At 33.0% G+C, this 18854-nt stretch overlaps 1 protein-coding gene across 1 annotated transcript; it reads right to left on the reverse strand.

The window, feature by feature from the left end:
* Positions 1 to 14875: 14875 nt before the first annotated feature.
* Positions 14876 to 18282, reverse strand: LOC146916351 (factor of DNA methylation 4-like). The gene is made up of 6 exons (XM_085716973.1): positions 17274 to 18282; positions 16895 to 17076; positions 16516 to 16584; positions 16139 to 16423; positions 15371 to 15634; positions 14876 to 15109 (listed from the first exon to the last, which is right to left on the reverse strand). The coding sequence occupies exons 1-6, from the start codon at positions 18280 to 18282 to the stop codon at positions 14876 to 14878; spliced, it is 2043 nt and encodes a 680-aa protein (XP_085573099.1).
* Between the last annotated feature and the right edge of the window lie 572 nt (positions 18283 to 18854).

An 18854-nucleotide genomic window follows, 5' to 3' on the forward strand; every position in this document is an offset into this window, starting at 1 on the left:
ATATAAGATTTTGTCAAATTTGCAAGTATCAATATCTTCTTCCTAGAAATTTGTTAGGATTTTCATTTTATTTCTTGTTTCAAAATATTACATGCTTCTGGGAAGTCCTTGTGTTGCACCTCTTTAAAAAAATAAAAAAAAGATTACATGCTTTAACCTCTCCCTTGTGTGTGTTGTCATGACATTTGCATGCTGCTGCATCTTCTGCACTCGCAACACACAAATAATAGTCATACAACATATTTTTTTCTTCTTATTTCCCACTAACTAGTAACTACGTATGTTCAGGTAGAAACTAGGAAAACCTTACGTGCCAGTGCCACATTTGTAGGCTTTGGTGCTTGTTGGTGGCAGTTTCAACTTCATATATCCATTTACCCTTCGTACACTTATATTATTTTCTTTTACTTGCATGCATGTTCGTACATCTGATCTATCCAATTACCTTCAATCAGTTAACTCGTAGAAGATTCATGTAAATGATGACTCCAAACTTGAACTTGGAACCTGAAAATCATTCTGAAGACTTTAATCAAGTAATTTGCAATGAATCCTTCAAAGAATCACCCCATGATAGTTAATTAAGGATCAATAGTCACTCCATATAGGAGCTGCTGGGAAAAACTCACATTAATTTCTCATGTACAAAGTAGGGTTTCATTCGGTGGTTGCATCTTCACCTTCAATTTATTAGTTCTCACTTGACTGCATTTTCTCTTCCGGTGCACCATCATGCTTGCACCACCATCATACTCGCATCATCATCGTGTTTGCAGCAAGTACAAGTATTTGTTGTTATCCTCTTCCAGTGTTGCGAGACAACAACTATAGCTTCGATATGGCATAGAGGAATTTGAACAAACCGCTATTTACCGCAATCGGTGATTGACAACATTGTGCTCTTCAAGTTTCATGTTTTCACTTCAATGATGTAGAATATTTTTTACTGCAATGAGTTTTTTTTAGTTGCTGTTTCTAGGGTAAAATCAAAAGTTGAAAAGCTATATTGTAAAGAACGGAAGATAGTTGATAGTGCTTTTGGTGATACAAATTTTCAAGTTTTGAAAAAATATGGTTGCGATTTGGTTGAATGAGCAGGGAAGTTTGACCCTGGAATTGATCAAGAGATAGAAAGGCTTGTCGTGATTTTATCAAAAAGGAATAAGAACTGTAAGATCCTGATATTTTATATACATTAAAAATGTACTTCGTAGTAATTTTCTTGATATATGATTTATTCAACAACTTATTTACGAGTAAAGAATTTCATAAACTTGTACACCCTCTATTTTCAATTAATTAATTAATTAATCACAACCTCTAGTTTTATGTAATTTATCTAGTTATCTGCTTTTGATTGATCAATTGTGTGTGAGTATAATAAGATAATCTTCTGTGTATTTGTCTCCAACATAGTAAATCAATTTAAATTTTACTAATGAGAACATTAAGTACCAAAAAAATTTAAATTTTACTAATTATTGAATCAATCTACTTTTATTTAAACCAAAATACGAGTTAGATTTCTATCTGAAGTGTTAGTAAATACTGTAATGGGAATTTCTCATATGTATAAATATATATATAATATTGACAAGGAGGTAGTAGCATGAGGAAAAACTATAGTAAATCATGTGTATCTTTAGATACTTTAAGGTTATCCAAAAATCTTTCCTATTGTTTTGTATGTGGTTATTTTGTGCTTAGTCAATGCCTATTTTCACTCAAATTATTGTTACTTATTTAACCGTGAGTTTCCCTTTTGTTTGCTGAGTCAAGGACACATCTCTCTGATTAGTCATGTTATGAGTGGTTTACTTATTTTGTTCTTTCTCTATCTCTCTAACCGTAGTAGCCTGAGTTGCAAATTAGGCTTATTGATCCAATACTCCCTTCCCAATCCTATAGAATTCTCACAAACCAGCCTCTCACTTTTCAAAAGTAATCACGGCTCCCTCTCTTCATTATCCAACTCAAAACAATTTTCTCAATTTATCGGGCAATTCATGGTATCTGTTTCTGTCAATTTTGGTTTATCCCGAAACTCTCCATCCTTCTTCATATGAGAGCGGCTTTGAGACGGTTTAGAATCGTGGCTTAGAACGGAAAACACACAAGGTAAGGGCACTTCCCTATACAACTCAAAATTAGACATTGGATTAGAAGTCTGTAAAGTATTTATATGCTGTTTGTATGCTAAAAAGAAAAAGATATTAATTTTAAAAATAATAATATAGTACCTGAAATCCTTGTATAAATTAATAAAATTCTTATTTTTTTAGTATATACATGAATATATTACTTCCTGGAGAACAATGCTTTCTTTACTCTACGGTGAATAGATTAATGTAAGTTCAATGTCGAGCATATATATGTGACTATAGTTCTTGGAACAAAATGCTTAAGTCTTATTTTATTTTCCAGTACGGTTAAAAAGATTTGTAACAAGCTAAATTGGTAGTATAGGTATAGTTAATTACTTAATTAATTATTGTAGCTAACACAGTTAGGATGAATTAAGTTGATGGACAATGAAATTTGCTTATTATTCATGAAAATATATGCGTGGGTAAAACTTATTATGTGGACTCTGGATAAAAATTTGATTTAATTTCTATGTGAGGGTATATGATTCGGGCTGTTGAACATAAGTTTGAGACTATTATGGAACTAAAATAATGAGAAGAGAAATAAGACTTTTGTGGATGAACTCTTTTGTCATGTGCATGATAATGTGTCATTACTTTCTGTGTGGTTGCCTAAATGGTGGGGATTGCATTTATTTTCATTATCATGTCATGGCATATGCATCTGTGTGGTGCGTTAGTGGCGGGTTACAATTATATTCTGTGTGGTGCCTTATTGGCGGGCTGATTATATCCGCATCATATAGTTTTAGGAGCATGCATACACATATGCATTCCATAAAAGTTCATGAAGATTGAGTCATCTTCTTTAAGAAATTATGCGCAGCTGTAAAAGAAAAGAAAAATAATAATGCAAAAGGGATGAAAGCTTAATCTTGCTATTTTTATTTATATATGTAAGCAAGCTATAAAAATTTAGTGTGGTGAGTAATGTTTTTATTTTGACATTTCTGATGAATAACCTTGATATCTAATTTCAGTGGTTTCACTTCCTTTTTATTCTATTTTTGCTTAAGGCCATATAACTAATACAAGGTAAAATTCTTCTGTATCTGTTACGTTTATTTATTTTACTCTCTAAAGTTTTATGAAAACAATCTAACTTTTAGCAGAAGGGTAGTATATGTATATTTTCTGATTTTTAATTCCTTGTTTAGTTTTAATTTGTTGTGGTTGGAAGCTAACCCCTTACACCAATATTTTTAGGTACCAAAGAAGAGATGTTTATGCTTTGAAGTTTTGCTTGAAGTGCGTACAGGGACAAATTGCGTTTTTGATCGAATTATAATTTTAAAAGTAATTTGAAGGATATTTATGTTAAGAATTTTTGTATAGGTTTTTATTCAGAATTTACTATTGATGATTTAAAGAAAAAAATAGTAGTGATTTTCTAATAAGAAAATAATATTAGGCGTAATGCCTTGGAGCAAAATCCAGGGTGTTACAAGAAAAATCCTATTCTTGTAGAAGAGTTGTTGAAGGGTTGGCTCAAAGGTTAGGTAGAGGTAAAAAAGATCTTGAAAATGGTAAAATAGATCTTGGAAATCTTGCTAATGCAAGGATATTTGCTTTAGATATAGGCGCATTAATTGCTGGTACTAAGAGCAGGGGAGATTTTGAAGAGAGGTTGAAGGAAGTTTTGAAAGAAGTGGAAGAAGCTGATGATAGGGTAATTCTTTTCATCAATGAAATCCATCTTGTTCTTGGTGCTGGTAGTATTGAAAGATCAATGGATGCTACTAATCTTCTCAAACCAATGCTTGATCGTGGTGGATATCTTAGATGCATGGACACAACAACAATTGAAGATAGCAGGAAGGATGTTGAAAAAGATGCAACATTTGAGAGGAGGTTTGTACACGTTGATGTGGCTGAACTTAGTGTTCCAAATACCATTAGTTTTCTTCATGCAATAAAAGAGATATACGAGGATCACCATGGTGTTATAATTCAAGATAGTGTGCTATTGTTGCTGCACTTAACTGTCTAGTCGATACATAGTTGGTATGTTCTTTTGTACACTATTGACAAAAGAACATAGCAGCTATGTATCGACTAGACAATTGAGTTGCAGCAACAATAGCACTGTCTTGAATTATAACGCCATGGTGATCCTCATATATCTGTTTTATTCCATGAAGCATACTAATGCTATTTGAAACACTAGGTTCAGCCACATCAATCTGTACAAACCTCCTCTCAAATGGTGCATCTTTTTCAACATACTTCCTGTTTTCTTCTATTGTTGTTGCGCCAATGCATTTAAGATATCCACCACGATCAAGCATTGGTCTGAGAAGATTAGCAGCATCCATCGATCCTTCAATTCTACCAGCACCAAGAACAAGATGAATTTCATTGATGAAAAAAATTACCCTTCACTCAGCTTCTTCCACTTCTTTCATAACTTCATTCAACCTCTCTTCAAAATCACCCCTGCTCTTAGCACCAGCAACTAATGTGCCCATATCTAAAGCAAATATCCTTGCATTAGCAAGATTTTCAAGATCTTTTTTACCTCTTGCTATCCTTTTAGCCAACCCTTCATTTTCAAGAGCAGTTTTTCCAACACCAGGCTCTCCTACAAGAATAGGATTTTTCTTATTCCTTTTTGATAAAATCCCGACAAGCCTTTCTATCCCTTGACCATGTCCAATAACAGGGTCAAGCTTCCCTGCTCGTTCAACCGAATCGCTACCATATTTTTGCAAAACTTGAAAATTTGTATCACCAAAAGAACTTTCAACTTTCTTCCCTTCTGTACGATAAAGCTTTTCAACTTCTGATTTTACCCTAGAAACAACGACACCAGCTTCAAAGCTTTTATTTCAAAATTGTTGTTGGTTAAAGAGAATGCTTGTAATTCTAATGCAATTTTCGGATGTGTAGAATTGGTATGTACATCATCTGCCACCTGTTGAACACATCGATTGCTTCATAGTGATTGGTTATTCATGAAGGGAAAAGGTATGTTCTATTACATATTAGTTAATTAAAACAAATGAAGACTTTAAGATAGATGTTTTTACATAAATAATTTGGCACAATATTAAAAATCTCATAAAATTGAAATTGATTGCAATCATACTTTGTTTTATACATGTTTTATGTGTATTTTTGTATTGATAAAGTTAAAAGCTAGTTTGGCTTTGACCAAAACAACAATTAAGCCTAAATTTTTTTTTATGTATATTTTATTACTGCAAACAAATCAGCTTCAGTCACTTAGTTGTAACATCTCTAACTAACTATTTTCCGTCATTCGTTGCGGCTGTCGGTTACAGTTAGCTATGTAACAACTCTACCATAAATAGATGTGAAGTAACTACATGAATGCTTATTCAGATTTCACCTTTTCATTCTCTGGTTTTTTTGTCTCAACCCTTTGAACTCTTTTGGTCCGACTATTCAATCTATTGTTTTCAAAGTTTTATTTGATTCATGCTGATGTTGCCATATCCAGGAGGAAAAAAAGTTTACAATTGCTGATTAAATAAACAAGGCTTTATTAATTACTTTGTTACCTTTTATCTATTGAAAAAATTAGGATTGTTAACAACAAAGAGCATCGATTCTCTCTGGGAGCTTACTTCTGTGTACAGTAGGATATTTATTCTTCTGTATTTTTATTTGATTTTCGGAAATGATATACTCTTTGTTTTATATTACTGATCTATTTCTTCCATTAATTCCATCACATTCACTGAAATTGTGTAATGATGTATATCACTTTAAATTATTTTCTGTCCCTAAATATAAAAATTGAGGTGAGAAGTATCTGGTTAAAAGTCAATTTTTTTCTTTGAAATTTTAAGAATGTCTTGATCTTAATTTATGTGATTGATTCAGCTGATGCACTAAATGTGGCAGGGCCTGAATCTATTTTTACACTGCGATATTAAGAGATTGATAATCAGTGTTGTTAAACAACAATTATTGTGGCGCTATAGTGTAGCGTAATTTGAAAAAATCCCTATTGTTCCGTAAACGCTATTTGGTATAAAGTGTTGTCAAATAGTGGCTTTAGTGGTTCTAGAGCATTGTAGTGTAGCAGAATTTGAACAAAATGCTAGTTTTCACAATCTGCTATCGACAACACTGATAATGTAAAGAAATGGCCTGACTTACCTACGATGGCCTGTGGTTTGTTTCTGGAACATTATTCCTTGAAGTATATGATAGTTAGCCCTTGGTTCTATTGTCATTGGCTTACCTAAAGATCTATACAGGGGAATGGCTTCCAGTAGGAAGGTTTGACAGGTTTTGTATTTAAGTTTATTTGGTATTTACTAGTTGCTTTGATTATGGTCCTTTTGTCTAGGATAAAAAAAAAATCCTTCCCTTAATTTTTTTTGTATATGATTATTTGGTACCTATTAGTTGCTTCTATTATGGGCCTTGAACAGTAAAATAGTTTTTTTATTTTGTTTTTATGAGCTAGATGTACCTTTTAAGTAAAGAAGTTGAGGAATCCTTTGAAAGATGTGGTACAACACTTGTAATTGGTTAATGCAGATGAGCGTGACAAAAAGGCTTACTCACTGAAATGCGATATAACCGTCGAGCTTGAAGGGTTACGAAGAAGCTTAAAGATAATATAACCATTGAGCAAGTGCTATGAATTTCATCTTCAACTGAATCTTCCTCAACTGATAATGATATGTGCTTACCAGTTGAGATGAAGGTTCATGAACTACGCACCTATTTGGTTTATTTGTGCTTGCTACCTTTTAGGCTAGTTTACTTGTTTTGACGATCTTTCCTGTTAGAAGGTTTCAAAAACCCCTTAATTAATTTGATTTTACTGCTTAATTTAGCAAACTGAACCATCTTTATCACACTAAATTCCAAATGATAAACCTTTTATGAAAGAGTTCTGAGTTGAGTTCTAATTTCACGTACAAAATAACCTTTCAAATCATGAATTGATTAAGGTCTCTCTATTAGAGATACATAGTTTAGTTACAAGGAGTACTAGTCCTATTAGTATATATAGGTGCAACCTCCCCATAAGTGGGTTAACTTTCTCATTTGTAATATTACATTTCACTGTCAATAGAACAATTCTATAAGCTTTTCTCTCCTTCTTCCATGGATGCCATGTTTCCTAACATGGTATCAGAGCTATCTTGGTATCCACCTTGAAGGATATTTTCCGCTGCATTTTCTCGAGAAAATAAAATTTTCTCTCTTTCACTTTCTTTCTCTTATTTCTTTTTACTTCATTTTCTTTTCTTCCACGATCGTTTTCATCGATTTCTTCCACTTTCTTCTTGATTCTGTTATAATCTCAACATTGAGATTCAATTTTCTTTCTCTTCATCTTTGTCTTGTACTCAAAATCAGTTCATGTTATTGATTTGTTTGATCAATTCCTTGTTCAATTCATAATTTCATGTGTGATTCGAAGCTCTTGTTTGTATTCTTTATCAATCGAATTTGCAATCGCGATTCAGTTTTTCATCGCATTTGATTTACTGTTCGTGATTCAGTTTCGGTTCTGCTCTTTGATTTCGTTTTTCGCCTCGATCGTCTTTGATTTTCTATCGATCTGGTTTTGTCTACGTCTGTATGTTTTTGAACGGTTGCTTCGCTTCGTTCTTGTTGTGAAGATTGATTCGGTGTTCATCACTTCTTGATTCGTTCTTGTTTGTGTCCTTTTCCCCCAAATCTTAGGGTTTGTGTTCGGTTTTGATCACATTTTCCGTTTATCAAATCAATAACATTCGCAGTTCTGTTTCACAAATTCCACTTCAATTTCACAATTGACGGTTTGGTGGACTTTCGTCGTAATTCGTTTTCCTTTGCGAAACGGATTATTGAATTTGATGTTCTTGATTGATTTCTCGGTTATTCTACACATTTTAGCAAATCATCAATTTTCCTTTTGTGTTCGGTGCCGAGAATCACTGCTTTCTAGCTTCTGATTCGTTTGTTTGTGGTGTGGTCCGGATTGAAGTGTTGTGTTTGTTTCTGCATCATTATGATCTCAAGGTGTTTGTTGAAAGTCCTCACCGGAATAGTGTACAAGAAGCTCCCAAGGTGATTGTTATTGTTGATTCAGTTTGCTTTGGATAATCACAAGTTGTTGAGTTGATTCTGGCTTTGAGAACCGATTGTTGAGTTGATTTTGTTCTGGCTTTGACTGATTCCTTGCAACTGGCTTTTGAATATTGGTTTGAGCTGGTTCTGCTGTTCAGAAGCTGTTTGGTTCAGCAGCTGTTTGATTCAGAAGCTGTTTGGTTCAGAAGCTGTTTGGTTCAGAATATGTTTGGTTCAGAAGCTGTTTGGTTCAGAATCTGTTTGGTTCAGAAGCTGTTTGGTTCAGAAGCTGTTTGTTTGGTTCAGAATCTCTTTGGTTCAGAAGCTGTTTGGTTCAGAAGCTGTTTAGTTCAGAATCTGTTTGGTTCAGAAGCTGTTTGGTTCAGAATCTGTTTGGTTCAGAAGCTGTTTGGTTACCTAATGCTTGCATATGGCTTTCTTCATCAGTAGTTTTGTGGATGCACAATTGTGCTAGTTTTTGGCAGATTGTCTTTACCACTCGGCTTCCTTCCTTTATGACCTCTACATGGCACTTTCATGCCCTTGGTGTGGTATTTGGTGAGGTTTATGATTCTGGCTCAGTTTTGGATTGTTGGAAGATTCTTGGATTGATTATCTTCCCTCGGTTTCTTTGTCCTGGATCGTTGTTTGGTTTGGCTTCATTATTGGAAGCATTGGTTTTGTTTTCTATGGTTTGAAGACACATCACATGGCTATGCATCTCTATTGGCTTGCATTTGATTTTTTCTTGTCTCGGCTCAGCATAGGAGGGCATCACTTTTTATCTTTGGAACCTTGGTCTTGTATATGACCTCCATCCATTGTTGACTATGGCCCTTCCTTGCATTTGGTTTTTCTTGTCTCGGCTCGGCATTGGAGGGCACCACTTTTATCTTTGGAACCTTGGTCTTGTATATGAACTCCTTCCATTGTAGACTATGGCTCTTCCTTGCACTTCCTTTTTGGATATCATCATTGATTTTGGATATCCTTGTTCTTCTTGTCTTGTGCTTCTATCTTGAGTTCTTGAGAACTCTTGATGGTTAAGCGTTGTGCCTTAATTGGCTTTGTTGATATTGGCTTCTACCGGATGGTGGTTAAGCGTTGCTTTGATGCTCCTTCCTTCAATTGGTTCAACCTTGAGTTGCGGTTGCTTCTTGTTGGATGAGCACTTGTTTGATATTTTTCTTAGCCGATGTATTTCCGGCATCTTTCCTTGTATTTTCTCATTTCAAGTTGGAAGTGTTTTGAACACCTTCCAACTTGAGGGGGACTATTAGAGATACATAGTTTAGTTACAAGGAGTACTAGTCCTATTAGTATATATAGGTGTAACCTCCCCATAAGTGGGTTAACTTTCTCATTTGTAATATTACATTTCACTATCAATAGAACAATTCTATAAGCTTTTCTCTCCTTCTTCCATGGATGTCATGTTTCCTAACACTCTCAAAAGTGTTTCTTTATTTCCTTCATCTTGCTATCCTAATTTCATGTTCAAAATAATGTTAATTTGTATGACTAAGAAGCTACAAAACAGGTGACATATACCTTGATGCATCTTTTATTTGGTGGATCTTTTAAGTTATCTTTCATTATTTTGACAACTGCCCCTTTTATTTGGTTTTATTGTTTCACTTATCTTGGTGGCTAGCTTGTACATAATTGAAAGTTTTTGTCGTACGTCCTCTTAAAACTCGAACATATTTCTTAGCATACTGTAAACTTAGACAATGTAACTTACATTAATTTCTATTTCTCTTTGGTTTGTTTCTCTGATATTAATCATATCAACACTATCATTATTAGATTGGTTAAGAGTATGCTTCATTCAAACTGTTGTGTGATAATGTTGCTATAATTTTGAATTTGATTTTTTTTTTGAATGACAAGTGTTAATAATTAATTGTTATATTAGTTTATCTTTCATTTAGGAATGAAAGATGTACGGTGGTTCGTCATGGGTGACGATGATAAGGTTAAATCATGTATCAACTTATTCTTGTTATTATGCGGATACTCCTAGTTTTTCTTTACCGAGCATCTGTTTTTTTTTTTTTTAAAGATTAACGGAGCATCTGTTATTGCTAACTAGTTGTACCTATAATCTTACTTATTCTTGTTAGTGGATACTCCTAGTTTTTCGTAACGGTACATCTGTTAATTTTGACCATGTTGTGCTTATTTTTTATTTTATTTTTTAGGAATGTTGTGCTTCTGTTTATTACTTGGTCAGATGGACAACTTTCGTAACCGTACATCATTCATTGTTTATGATATGGTAACTCATACCTCAATTCTCATCTTGTCTACTGTAGAAGATGAAGAGATGGTTGAAATTTTTATATTTATATTCCTAGGTCGTTGGTTTCAAAGGTAACTTAAGTAATCAGACAACGATCTAAGGAGTAGACATAATAATTTTCACCATCTCTTCAGCTTCTAAGTAGACGTCTATATTCCCATATGTTAGTATTTCCATCACGTCAAATTCTCTATCATGAGTATGGACAACCAGAGACTGAGTAAAAGTTTGAAGTTTAAAGGTGACAAGAAAGGTTTTTGTTTCCGGTAAGAGCAAAAAATTCAATTATGTTATATGTGTCCTTATAAATTTGATATGCTTCTGTGTTTTGTCTTTATAAATTTGATAGAATAACAGAATTGTTTTTATTTTATTTTAATTTTTTTTTGCATGAATGTACATAGAGGTATACTGTCATGATCTGTTGTATAGTTGACCTATCATTGGATCTTAATCAACTTTGAAAGATGTTTTATAAGATTTGGGAAATACAAACTGACCTAGCTTGTATTCGAACACTCTGATATTTCAGACATCTTTTTTTTTCTTCATTTGAACTCTTCGTATTTGTGAAATTGTTTTTGTTTTAAAAGGTATTTGTGAAATTGTTAACAATCATTCTGACAAATAACAAGTGGGGAGTTAAGTCCATACACTTATGTTATTTTCTTTTAGGTGTTATTATTTGATTATCTTTGATAATACTCTTTGAAAGTGAATCAGGTTTAATACGTATAAAGCAACTACATTTTAATTAGGAATTTTGAATTTCTATATCTGAGCGAGAGAAGGCATGGAAGGTGTTGGGACTTTCTGGAAGGTAAGACGCACGACCCTTGAAAACATTGTATTTCTATCTTTCTCATTTCGTTTCTTCAGAGTTGAATGCTTTCTGTTAGTGTCAGTTTATGGCAATAACAGAGTGAATTTTAGTTCGAAACCAGTTCCTTTGACATAAATATTCTAAAACCTAGATCAACGTACACAATTCCATTGTGGTTGTTTTTTTGTTTCATCTCTCTTCCAATTTTTCAACGTCTAAGCCGCTAAAATAGTTTCAAGGAATTGGAAGGCTTACTATACTTTTGTTCCTTTCGTCAACAATGTTTAGTAAGAAGATATTCGGTTAGATAAATAGGGATAAATAGTAAAACGATACATTCAGAAAATTAGGAAGTTTGTATGAAGGGAGAACCCTTTGATAGTTATTTATTAAATTGTACCTTTCCTGACATTGTTTCTATCAATCTCTCATCAATCCGATAGAATGACATCAACAAATTAACTCATGGGGATCTCCTATCACTCTCTGACGATGCTCGTGTCCGTGCATATATGGGGGAGTTATTGAGAATTCCACCAACAAATTAAACTTTTACATCCCATGTAACTTTCCAACTTATACCGCATTCCCTTTCATTGAATATTCTATGTTATCATTGAACTAATATTAATTTAAAAAGCTCTTAATTATACTATAGACTGTGATGACCTAGTGACTGAATCTGTCATAATGGGAATGTTAAGATATACTCTTGAGCATGCTGATAGAAATATTCCTTAGCAAAGCAATGTTATGAATAAGGTTTGTGCTATTTCGCCAAATTTATTGTTATAAGCTAATATAGAAAGATTTTTTAAGTTGATATGGCTGAGTGAAATAGGGTTAATGTTTATGGTGAAAGTAGTAAAATTTGCTTATATTTTGGACCATCAAACACGAGTAATTTTTACTTATAATAATCGAGACCATCAAACATTGTCTCTATTTTTTATTTCACAAGACACATTTTACCAAAACCTCATTGAGTTTGGCAACTGTTGGTTCTTGCAGGTTCATAAAATATGTCTATAACTATGACTATTCATGATTTTGCTGATACTAGGAATAAGATTTTCCATTGGTTTGGGTCAAAATAAGTTTGTGGTCCAGTATCATGTCCCTCAACAACAAGCACCTCAGCCGCAAGCCTGTAGTTTAAACGTTGAAGGCCAGCGGCCAAAACTGAAATTTTCTGAAAAGGAAGCCAAGATAGAGCGGTTCTTGCTGATCTGGCTTGTATATATTCTGTGTGTGTTATGGAGCAAGGTGAAAGGAATTGTAACAAGAAGTACTTGGTTTCAATTTCAAATCACTACTTCGATAGCATGAGTGAATGTGTAATGTGAAACATTGCATTACATGATATCCTAAATGTTTTATATGATTAGTCTTTGTCCACATTTGATCCAACAAGAAAATATAAGTTCCTAATGTGCAGCTAAAATTATAATTACAGTAGATTCTTTTGCGACCATGTTCTACTTCGTGTTAGTGTTGCCAAAGGAAACATGTAATTTTTTGATAATGGTTTTATGCCATCTTCCTAGAAAGAACTTGGTTGATGACATCATAAGTTAGAGAGAACGGTGTGAGTGATTATATTAGTTTCATGAAAAATTGTTGGAGCCTAAGATTTTCTTTCGATTAAATAGTATTTATTTCATAACGATTTATATTGTTATTATTTGAATAGTTTATCGACTTTTTTTTATTAAGTGTTATATTTCAATTTTTTTGGGTACAGTATATTTCAATTTATTAGTAACAATAACATAATTTGTCAATGTGTTTCACATAGTGTTTTACTGCAATAGATAGGTTTTCTACAATATATGATTATATTTTAGGCTTAATTACTCTTTTGGTACCTTAACTTATTTTTTGGTTTCGTTTTGGTCCCTTAAGTTATTAATATTACTACCAAAAAATAAGTTAAGGGACCAAAACGAAACTTTTAATAGTTAAGGGACCAAAACGAAACCAAAAAGTAACTTAAGGGACCAAATTGTAACATTAATAACTTATGAGACCAAAATGTAACCAACAAATAACTTAAGGGACCAAATCATTAATTAAGCCTATATTTTACATGTTTGTTGTGTCAGGCGAAACACTAGAGACCTTTTAACAACAAATATGCATCCATGGACCAATCGAAAAATTAACATAATCATTTCTATCAACATGTGTGTTCTAGATGCATATGAAAACATTTTATAGGGTGGACTAACTCCTTGACTTGAGGAATATTTGCGATAAATCCTTGCTCTCACTTATTCAAATTCTCTCCTAGACTCCTAGATATGACTAGATGGCAACAAGCAAGTTATCTTCTTAATTAGCATTTTCATCAACTAGCAAATCTATGTTAAAACTTTATTTTACCCCAAAACCACAAAGGAAGTGTATTGTCAACATAAAATTGTTTTATTCAGGAAACCAATTTCAATGAATATACAAAAACAACAAAATCGAATTTATTTCTACAATGTGTGGGTCTATATCTTGTTGAACATAAATCTTACTTGAGGAGAGGAAATGGATCTGGTCATCCAACCGACAGGGATTTACGGCCGAGTCTACTTCCAGCGGAGAAGCCTCTGCTAGATATTTGCGTCACTCCCTAACCTACCCATGTTTCTTTGTTAGTATATGTCAAAAACTCAAACCACAAACAAGCCTATCCCATATACCATGTCGAACTAAGACCTTAAATTTATTTATCAAATAAGACTTAGATCTTGCAAAGTCTAATTTACCATAACTTATTTCCACCACTATTAGAGAACACAATAGTGTTCAAGGATTAACTTTACATCCACTAGACAAGAGGCTTTGTTAAAGGCATACATTATAGGTACTTATAAATTTAAAGTAACACAAAAAATGGACATCAATTGCAGTATTTGAGAAATTATAAATGTCTAAAATCATGCAAAATTTAAGATAATTACATTCACAAAAAATCTAGAATTATATCTCTGAAGTACTTTAGAGGATCGTACTGGTGTATAGAGCATCAACATATAAATTTTATAGCAAATTGTTTTTTAAGGCAACATCTAGTTGATTGTTAAAAAAAAAGTTCAAACTAAATCAATATTTTTCATTTTTTTGAGAAAAAACTAAATCAAGAATATAATGCTCTTTTATTGTATGGAAATGAAATAATGCTTTATTTTTAAATGAATTTAACTTCAATGTTTCAACACAAAAATTTAAATCAGACAACAAAAGGGAGACGATTGATAGTACCACCTACTACTCGCCTTGATTACTTTTTGTAGGAAATCAACAATTTCAAAAAACTTCAACTTGTTTCAAAATTTTAACCCAAAAGTCATATGAATCATCTCCTAAAGAAAGAGATCCTACATGATTTTTTATTTTTTTTAAGGAAATCTCATACATGTTATCAGTAATTATATTTAACAACCATAAAAAGTATAACCATCGAGGCACCAACCATTGGCAATAAGATTGAGTTATACCAAAGTCTGTTCGAGCTAGAATTTCAACTAAATTTCTTGCATAAGTTCTTACTTCTGAAACGAAGCATCAATAAGTTTTCTTTCCCTTATTTGATTTCCATTGCTTAATTAAATGGGAAACACCCTCCTTCAACGAAGCCTTCCTTCCTTCTTTAAAATTCCAGAGTTCCGGTATTGGGTACCGACCACTAGGGTTGTACTCATTTAACTCCTTCAGAGTTGTAGCTACTGCATCATGCACCTCATCTCCGAACTCATCCTTCAAGCTTTTCAGTTTTTCATCTTCTCCGTCTAAAATTTCCTGTGAAATATATCTAACATATATTAGATCATATTTTATGCAGTTCATAGAAGGGAAACAAATAAAACCAAGTAAGTGCTAACAACAGCAAGCTTCAGTAAATAGATCCCTACACAGTACCAATTACTATTCTTTCTAATTGATAAGAAATGCTGCATTATATGCTTTAGGGGATAAATATATCCAACATTGTCTTAATAGAACTGTTGAGAAAAAAATATTAACTTTAACGAAAAAACATAATTCGCGAAGTTATTGTACCTTGGAGTTTCCTTCTTTATCAGTTACAACTTTGAACGGATGCCAACTTGGATCTTTAACACAGTCTTCCCACTTAGAGCACCACTCGATTGCTTTTATTTTCTCTGCCTCTGAAAGTTTTCTCTTAGTCTTAGTTGCGGCTTTCTCATTCATTTCATTAGAAAATTTTCTCTTAGCTGCTTCCAGAAATGGCTTAATATCAAGTTCACCCATCCTTTTCACAGAAATTATAGCTTGAGTGTTGTTCTTTGGGCAGCCAATCCACTATGAACAAACAATGAAATCATGACAAATTAACTAAAAATGTATGAAGAAAATATGCTCTTCTCATAAACTTGACCCGATTCTACCAATTTTCACATAAAATGTAAAACTTTATGTATTAAAATCATCATCTTTAGAGACAAACAACTAGATAGCTAATATATAGTTGAAACAAGCAACCACGTGATTCAGGTGAAAGGATGTTGCATTGGAAAATTTAATTCCTTAGATATAGAAACTAGGATGAAAACACCGAACGTTTTGCATTGGCTGTTGTAAATACATGTGAACAAGACACTGTCTTCCAAGCAACTTAAATAAGATTCCAAAAACATGATTTGAATGTTTGCAAAATAGGACACTCTTCTATAATTATTATAAAACAATTTTATGTCAATTAAAAAATATAAATTATCCTACATTTATGCTTAGATTTAACAAGGAAATTTTTACAAATAAAAAACCTATCCCGACTTTGTAAAAGATTGGTTACGGAAGACATACACTTATTAACTTTTTGCGGGCATCTTGCAATTCGTCATTAGTTTTGCGCTCCTGAACAACCAGTGTTTGTTGAAGATCTTCCACCCCCTCTAATTCCTCTTCCTTTTCCTGCAGCTCCATTCTGATTGCTTCCAATTTTTTCTTCTCATCTAGATCAGTATCTCTAATGTGATTCATTACCTGGAAAGCTCCTTTCAGCTGTTCAATCTCCAATTCCAATGCTTGTTTTGCATCCAGTCCTCTCTCCAGGTCATGAATTTTCTTGTGAAGTTTCTCTTTTTCTTTCTGCAACATCCAACCAAAAGAGTCCTCAAAACTCAAGTATATACATGTAACTTAATTAAAAACTGTAGATAATAGGAAAATGAACTACGTGCCTTATGTTCTTCTGCCAAATACATCATTTTTTCACGAGCCTTTTGTTGCTTTGCTATTGCCATCTCATTCTGTAAACAACAAGATGAAGAACGAATTTAATTCATCATAAGTTATTAAAAAATAAGAGGGATTGGTGTACGTAATTTGATACAAAAGGCCGAATGGTCCATAGAGTAAGGAATGCTAACAACACTCTTTGTGATTGGTCCATTTTTGAAGAAGCCAATTTAGTTCTCCTGTAAATTGATCACTTTCAAAGAAATGTGTTACAATTTTAGAAACACACTATCAGAAAAAATGTGTTCATGAGAGAATTAAAAAGTTAGAATTATTTATCTAGCTTTGCTACGATAAATTCAAAGAGCCAAAATACATTACCTGCTTCTTCTCAAAATATAGCTTGGTTCTCTCATTATGATTATCTTCTTGACGCTTTTGCAGATCCTTTTCACGGGATATAAGTTTGTTCCTCCGAACTTCCAGCCCCAGACTGGCATTTTCATGATCCTTAGATACTTTCTCCTGATACTCACGTTCAGCATGCCGCATCTTGCTGATTTCTAATGGAACAATATGAAACAGACTCAGCTACCATGAAATATTAAAATATCATATCAACTATAAATCATTCGAAAATGCAATAGAATGTAAGCTAACCAAAATCATAGATATATTAGTAAAAATGATAATGTTTCACCTTTAATTCAATGAGAAGGAATACCAATATTAGATCAATTCAATTTAATTATCAACATACCCTTATTGAAATGTTCAAGCATCTTCTCTTTTTGCTCCATCACTTTCCTTAGGGACACTTTCGCCTCATGATGTTTGCTTGTTGTCTGTTCCAATTCATTGGTCTTCAGCTTTAAGGTATTTTCCAAACCAGAGACAAGCTTGTTTGCTTTCCTATTGTCCTCGGCTTCTTTTCCAGAAACCGTTTTCAAATCCCCTTTTTCCTGGAGGTGTTTGCCAACTATATCCTTGATATCATAGTCATCACGGCGTGCCATCCAACCAAATAGTCTATCTCCTCGGTCCTGCTTCCGTAAACCCAAGTAATCCCGCTTACCACAGTGCTCTGCTAGAAAGCTCCTTTCTAACTTCATAGCATTGTGGAAACCATCCCACTGTCCTCCAAATTCAACAATTGCAAAGGGTAATTGTCCATGAAGGTTCCACAGTGCAGTAACTTTCATCGGATGAAACCCTTTCATAATCAGCTCCTCCTTAATTTTCGTTGGATCCTTCGCAACATACTTTCTACTTTTTGGGTTAAAACCAGTAACAATATTTTTCAAAATCACCATCCATGGATATACAAACAACTCATCATCATCATCACCCAAATTCACATTAACCAACGAACCCTTAGCAACATTCTTAACAAGTGACTTCTCGTTAGTGATACTAAAATTAATTGACTTATCACTAGCAGTACTAACAGCAAGTGACTTATCATTAAGAACAGCAGGAGACTTATCTTTACCAACTTTAACATCACCATAGCTTTCAATATACATTTCAAGAGCTGAATGCTTAGCAATATCTTTAACCGTCTCATGCAAGTCACCCATAATTGTGGACGTGTGTCTCAATAGCTCATTCAAAGAGTAGTAGTCCTTGTTGTAGCAAAATGGGCAACGATATGTTGAATCAGATATTTTGAGTTTGTCCTTGTAGTAATCATCTTTCAAGTCTTTGTAATATATGCGTTTGTAGTACTCCAAATCAGATTCACGAGTATATTCTAAATTTTGGTACATCTGAAAATGAAAATCATAAAATCAATTCCAAAGAAGTTGCTAAACAAATAGCTGCTACATAAATCGACTAAAATGAAGCCACGAAAAAGTAAAGTATAAAATAGATGATTTAATTATTACGAGTTTATGATTACAACGATAATAATATCATTGTCCTTATGATTTTTGTTCAGACACTCGAAACTATACTAAAAAGAAATAAATAGATTATGAAAAAATCAGAACATAAATAATTAAGTACACAATAATCAGTATAAATTATGAACCAGTATGAAACGATATGAGAAATTAACAAAGAAAATCTATTCCTTTCATAGACCTCGCCTGATTCTACCGATTCTTACCTAAAATGTGAAACATTATGAATTAAAACCATCGTCCTTGAATGCAAACAGTAAATAATGAGAATCATAAAATCAACTAGAAAGAAAGGGATACACTAACAAAGAGATACCAACAATAACTAAAAATAAGCTCAAAGTAAAATGTAGATATTATTTAGATGAAAATCTTACTATGAAATAAGTGATTTTGAAGTAGATGATTATTAAGTTGAAGAGAAAAAGCAATTA

Source organism: Medicago sativa, chromosome 6 (genome assembly GCF_051527215.1).
Source record: "Medicago sativa cultivar Bolivia chromosome 6, Bolivia_mono, whole genome shotgun sequence".
NCBI classification, from domain to species: domain Eukaryota; kingdom Viridiplantae; phylum Streptophyta; class Magnoliopsida; order Fabales; family Fabaceae; genus Medicago; species Medicago sativa.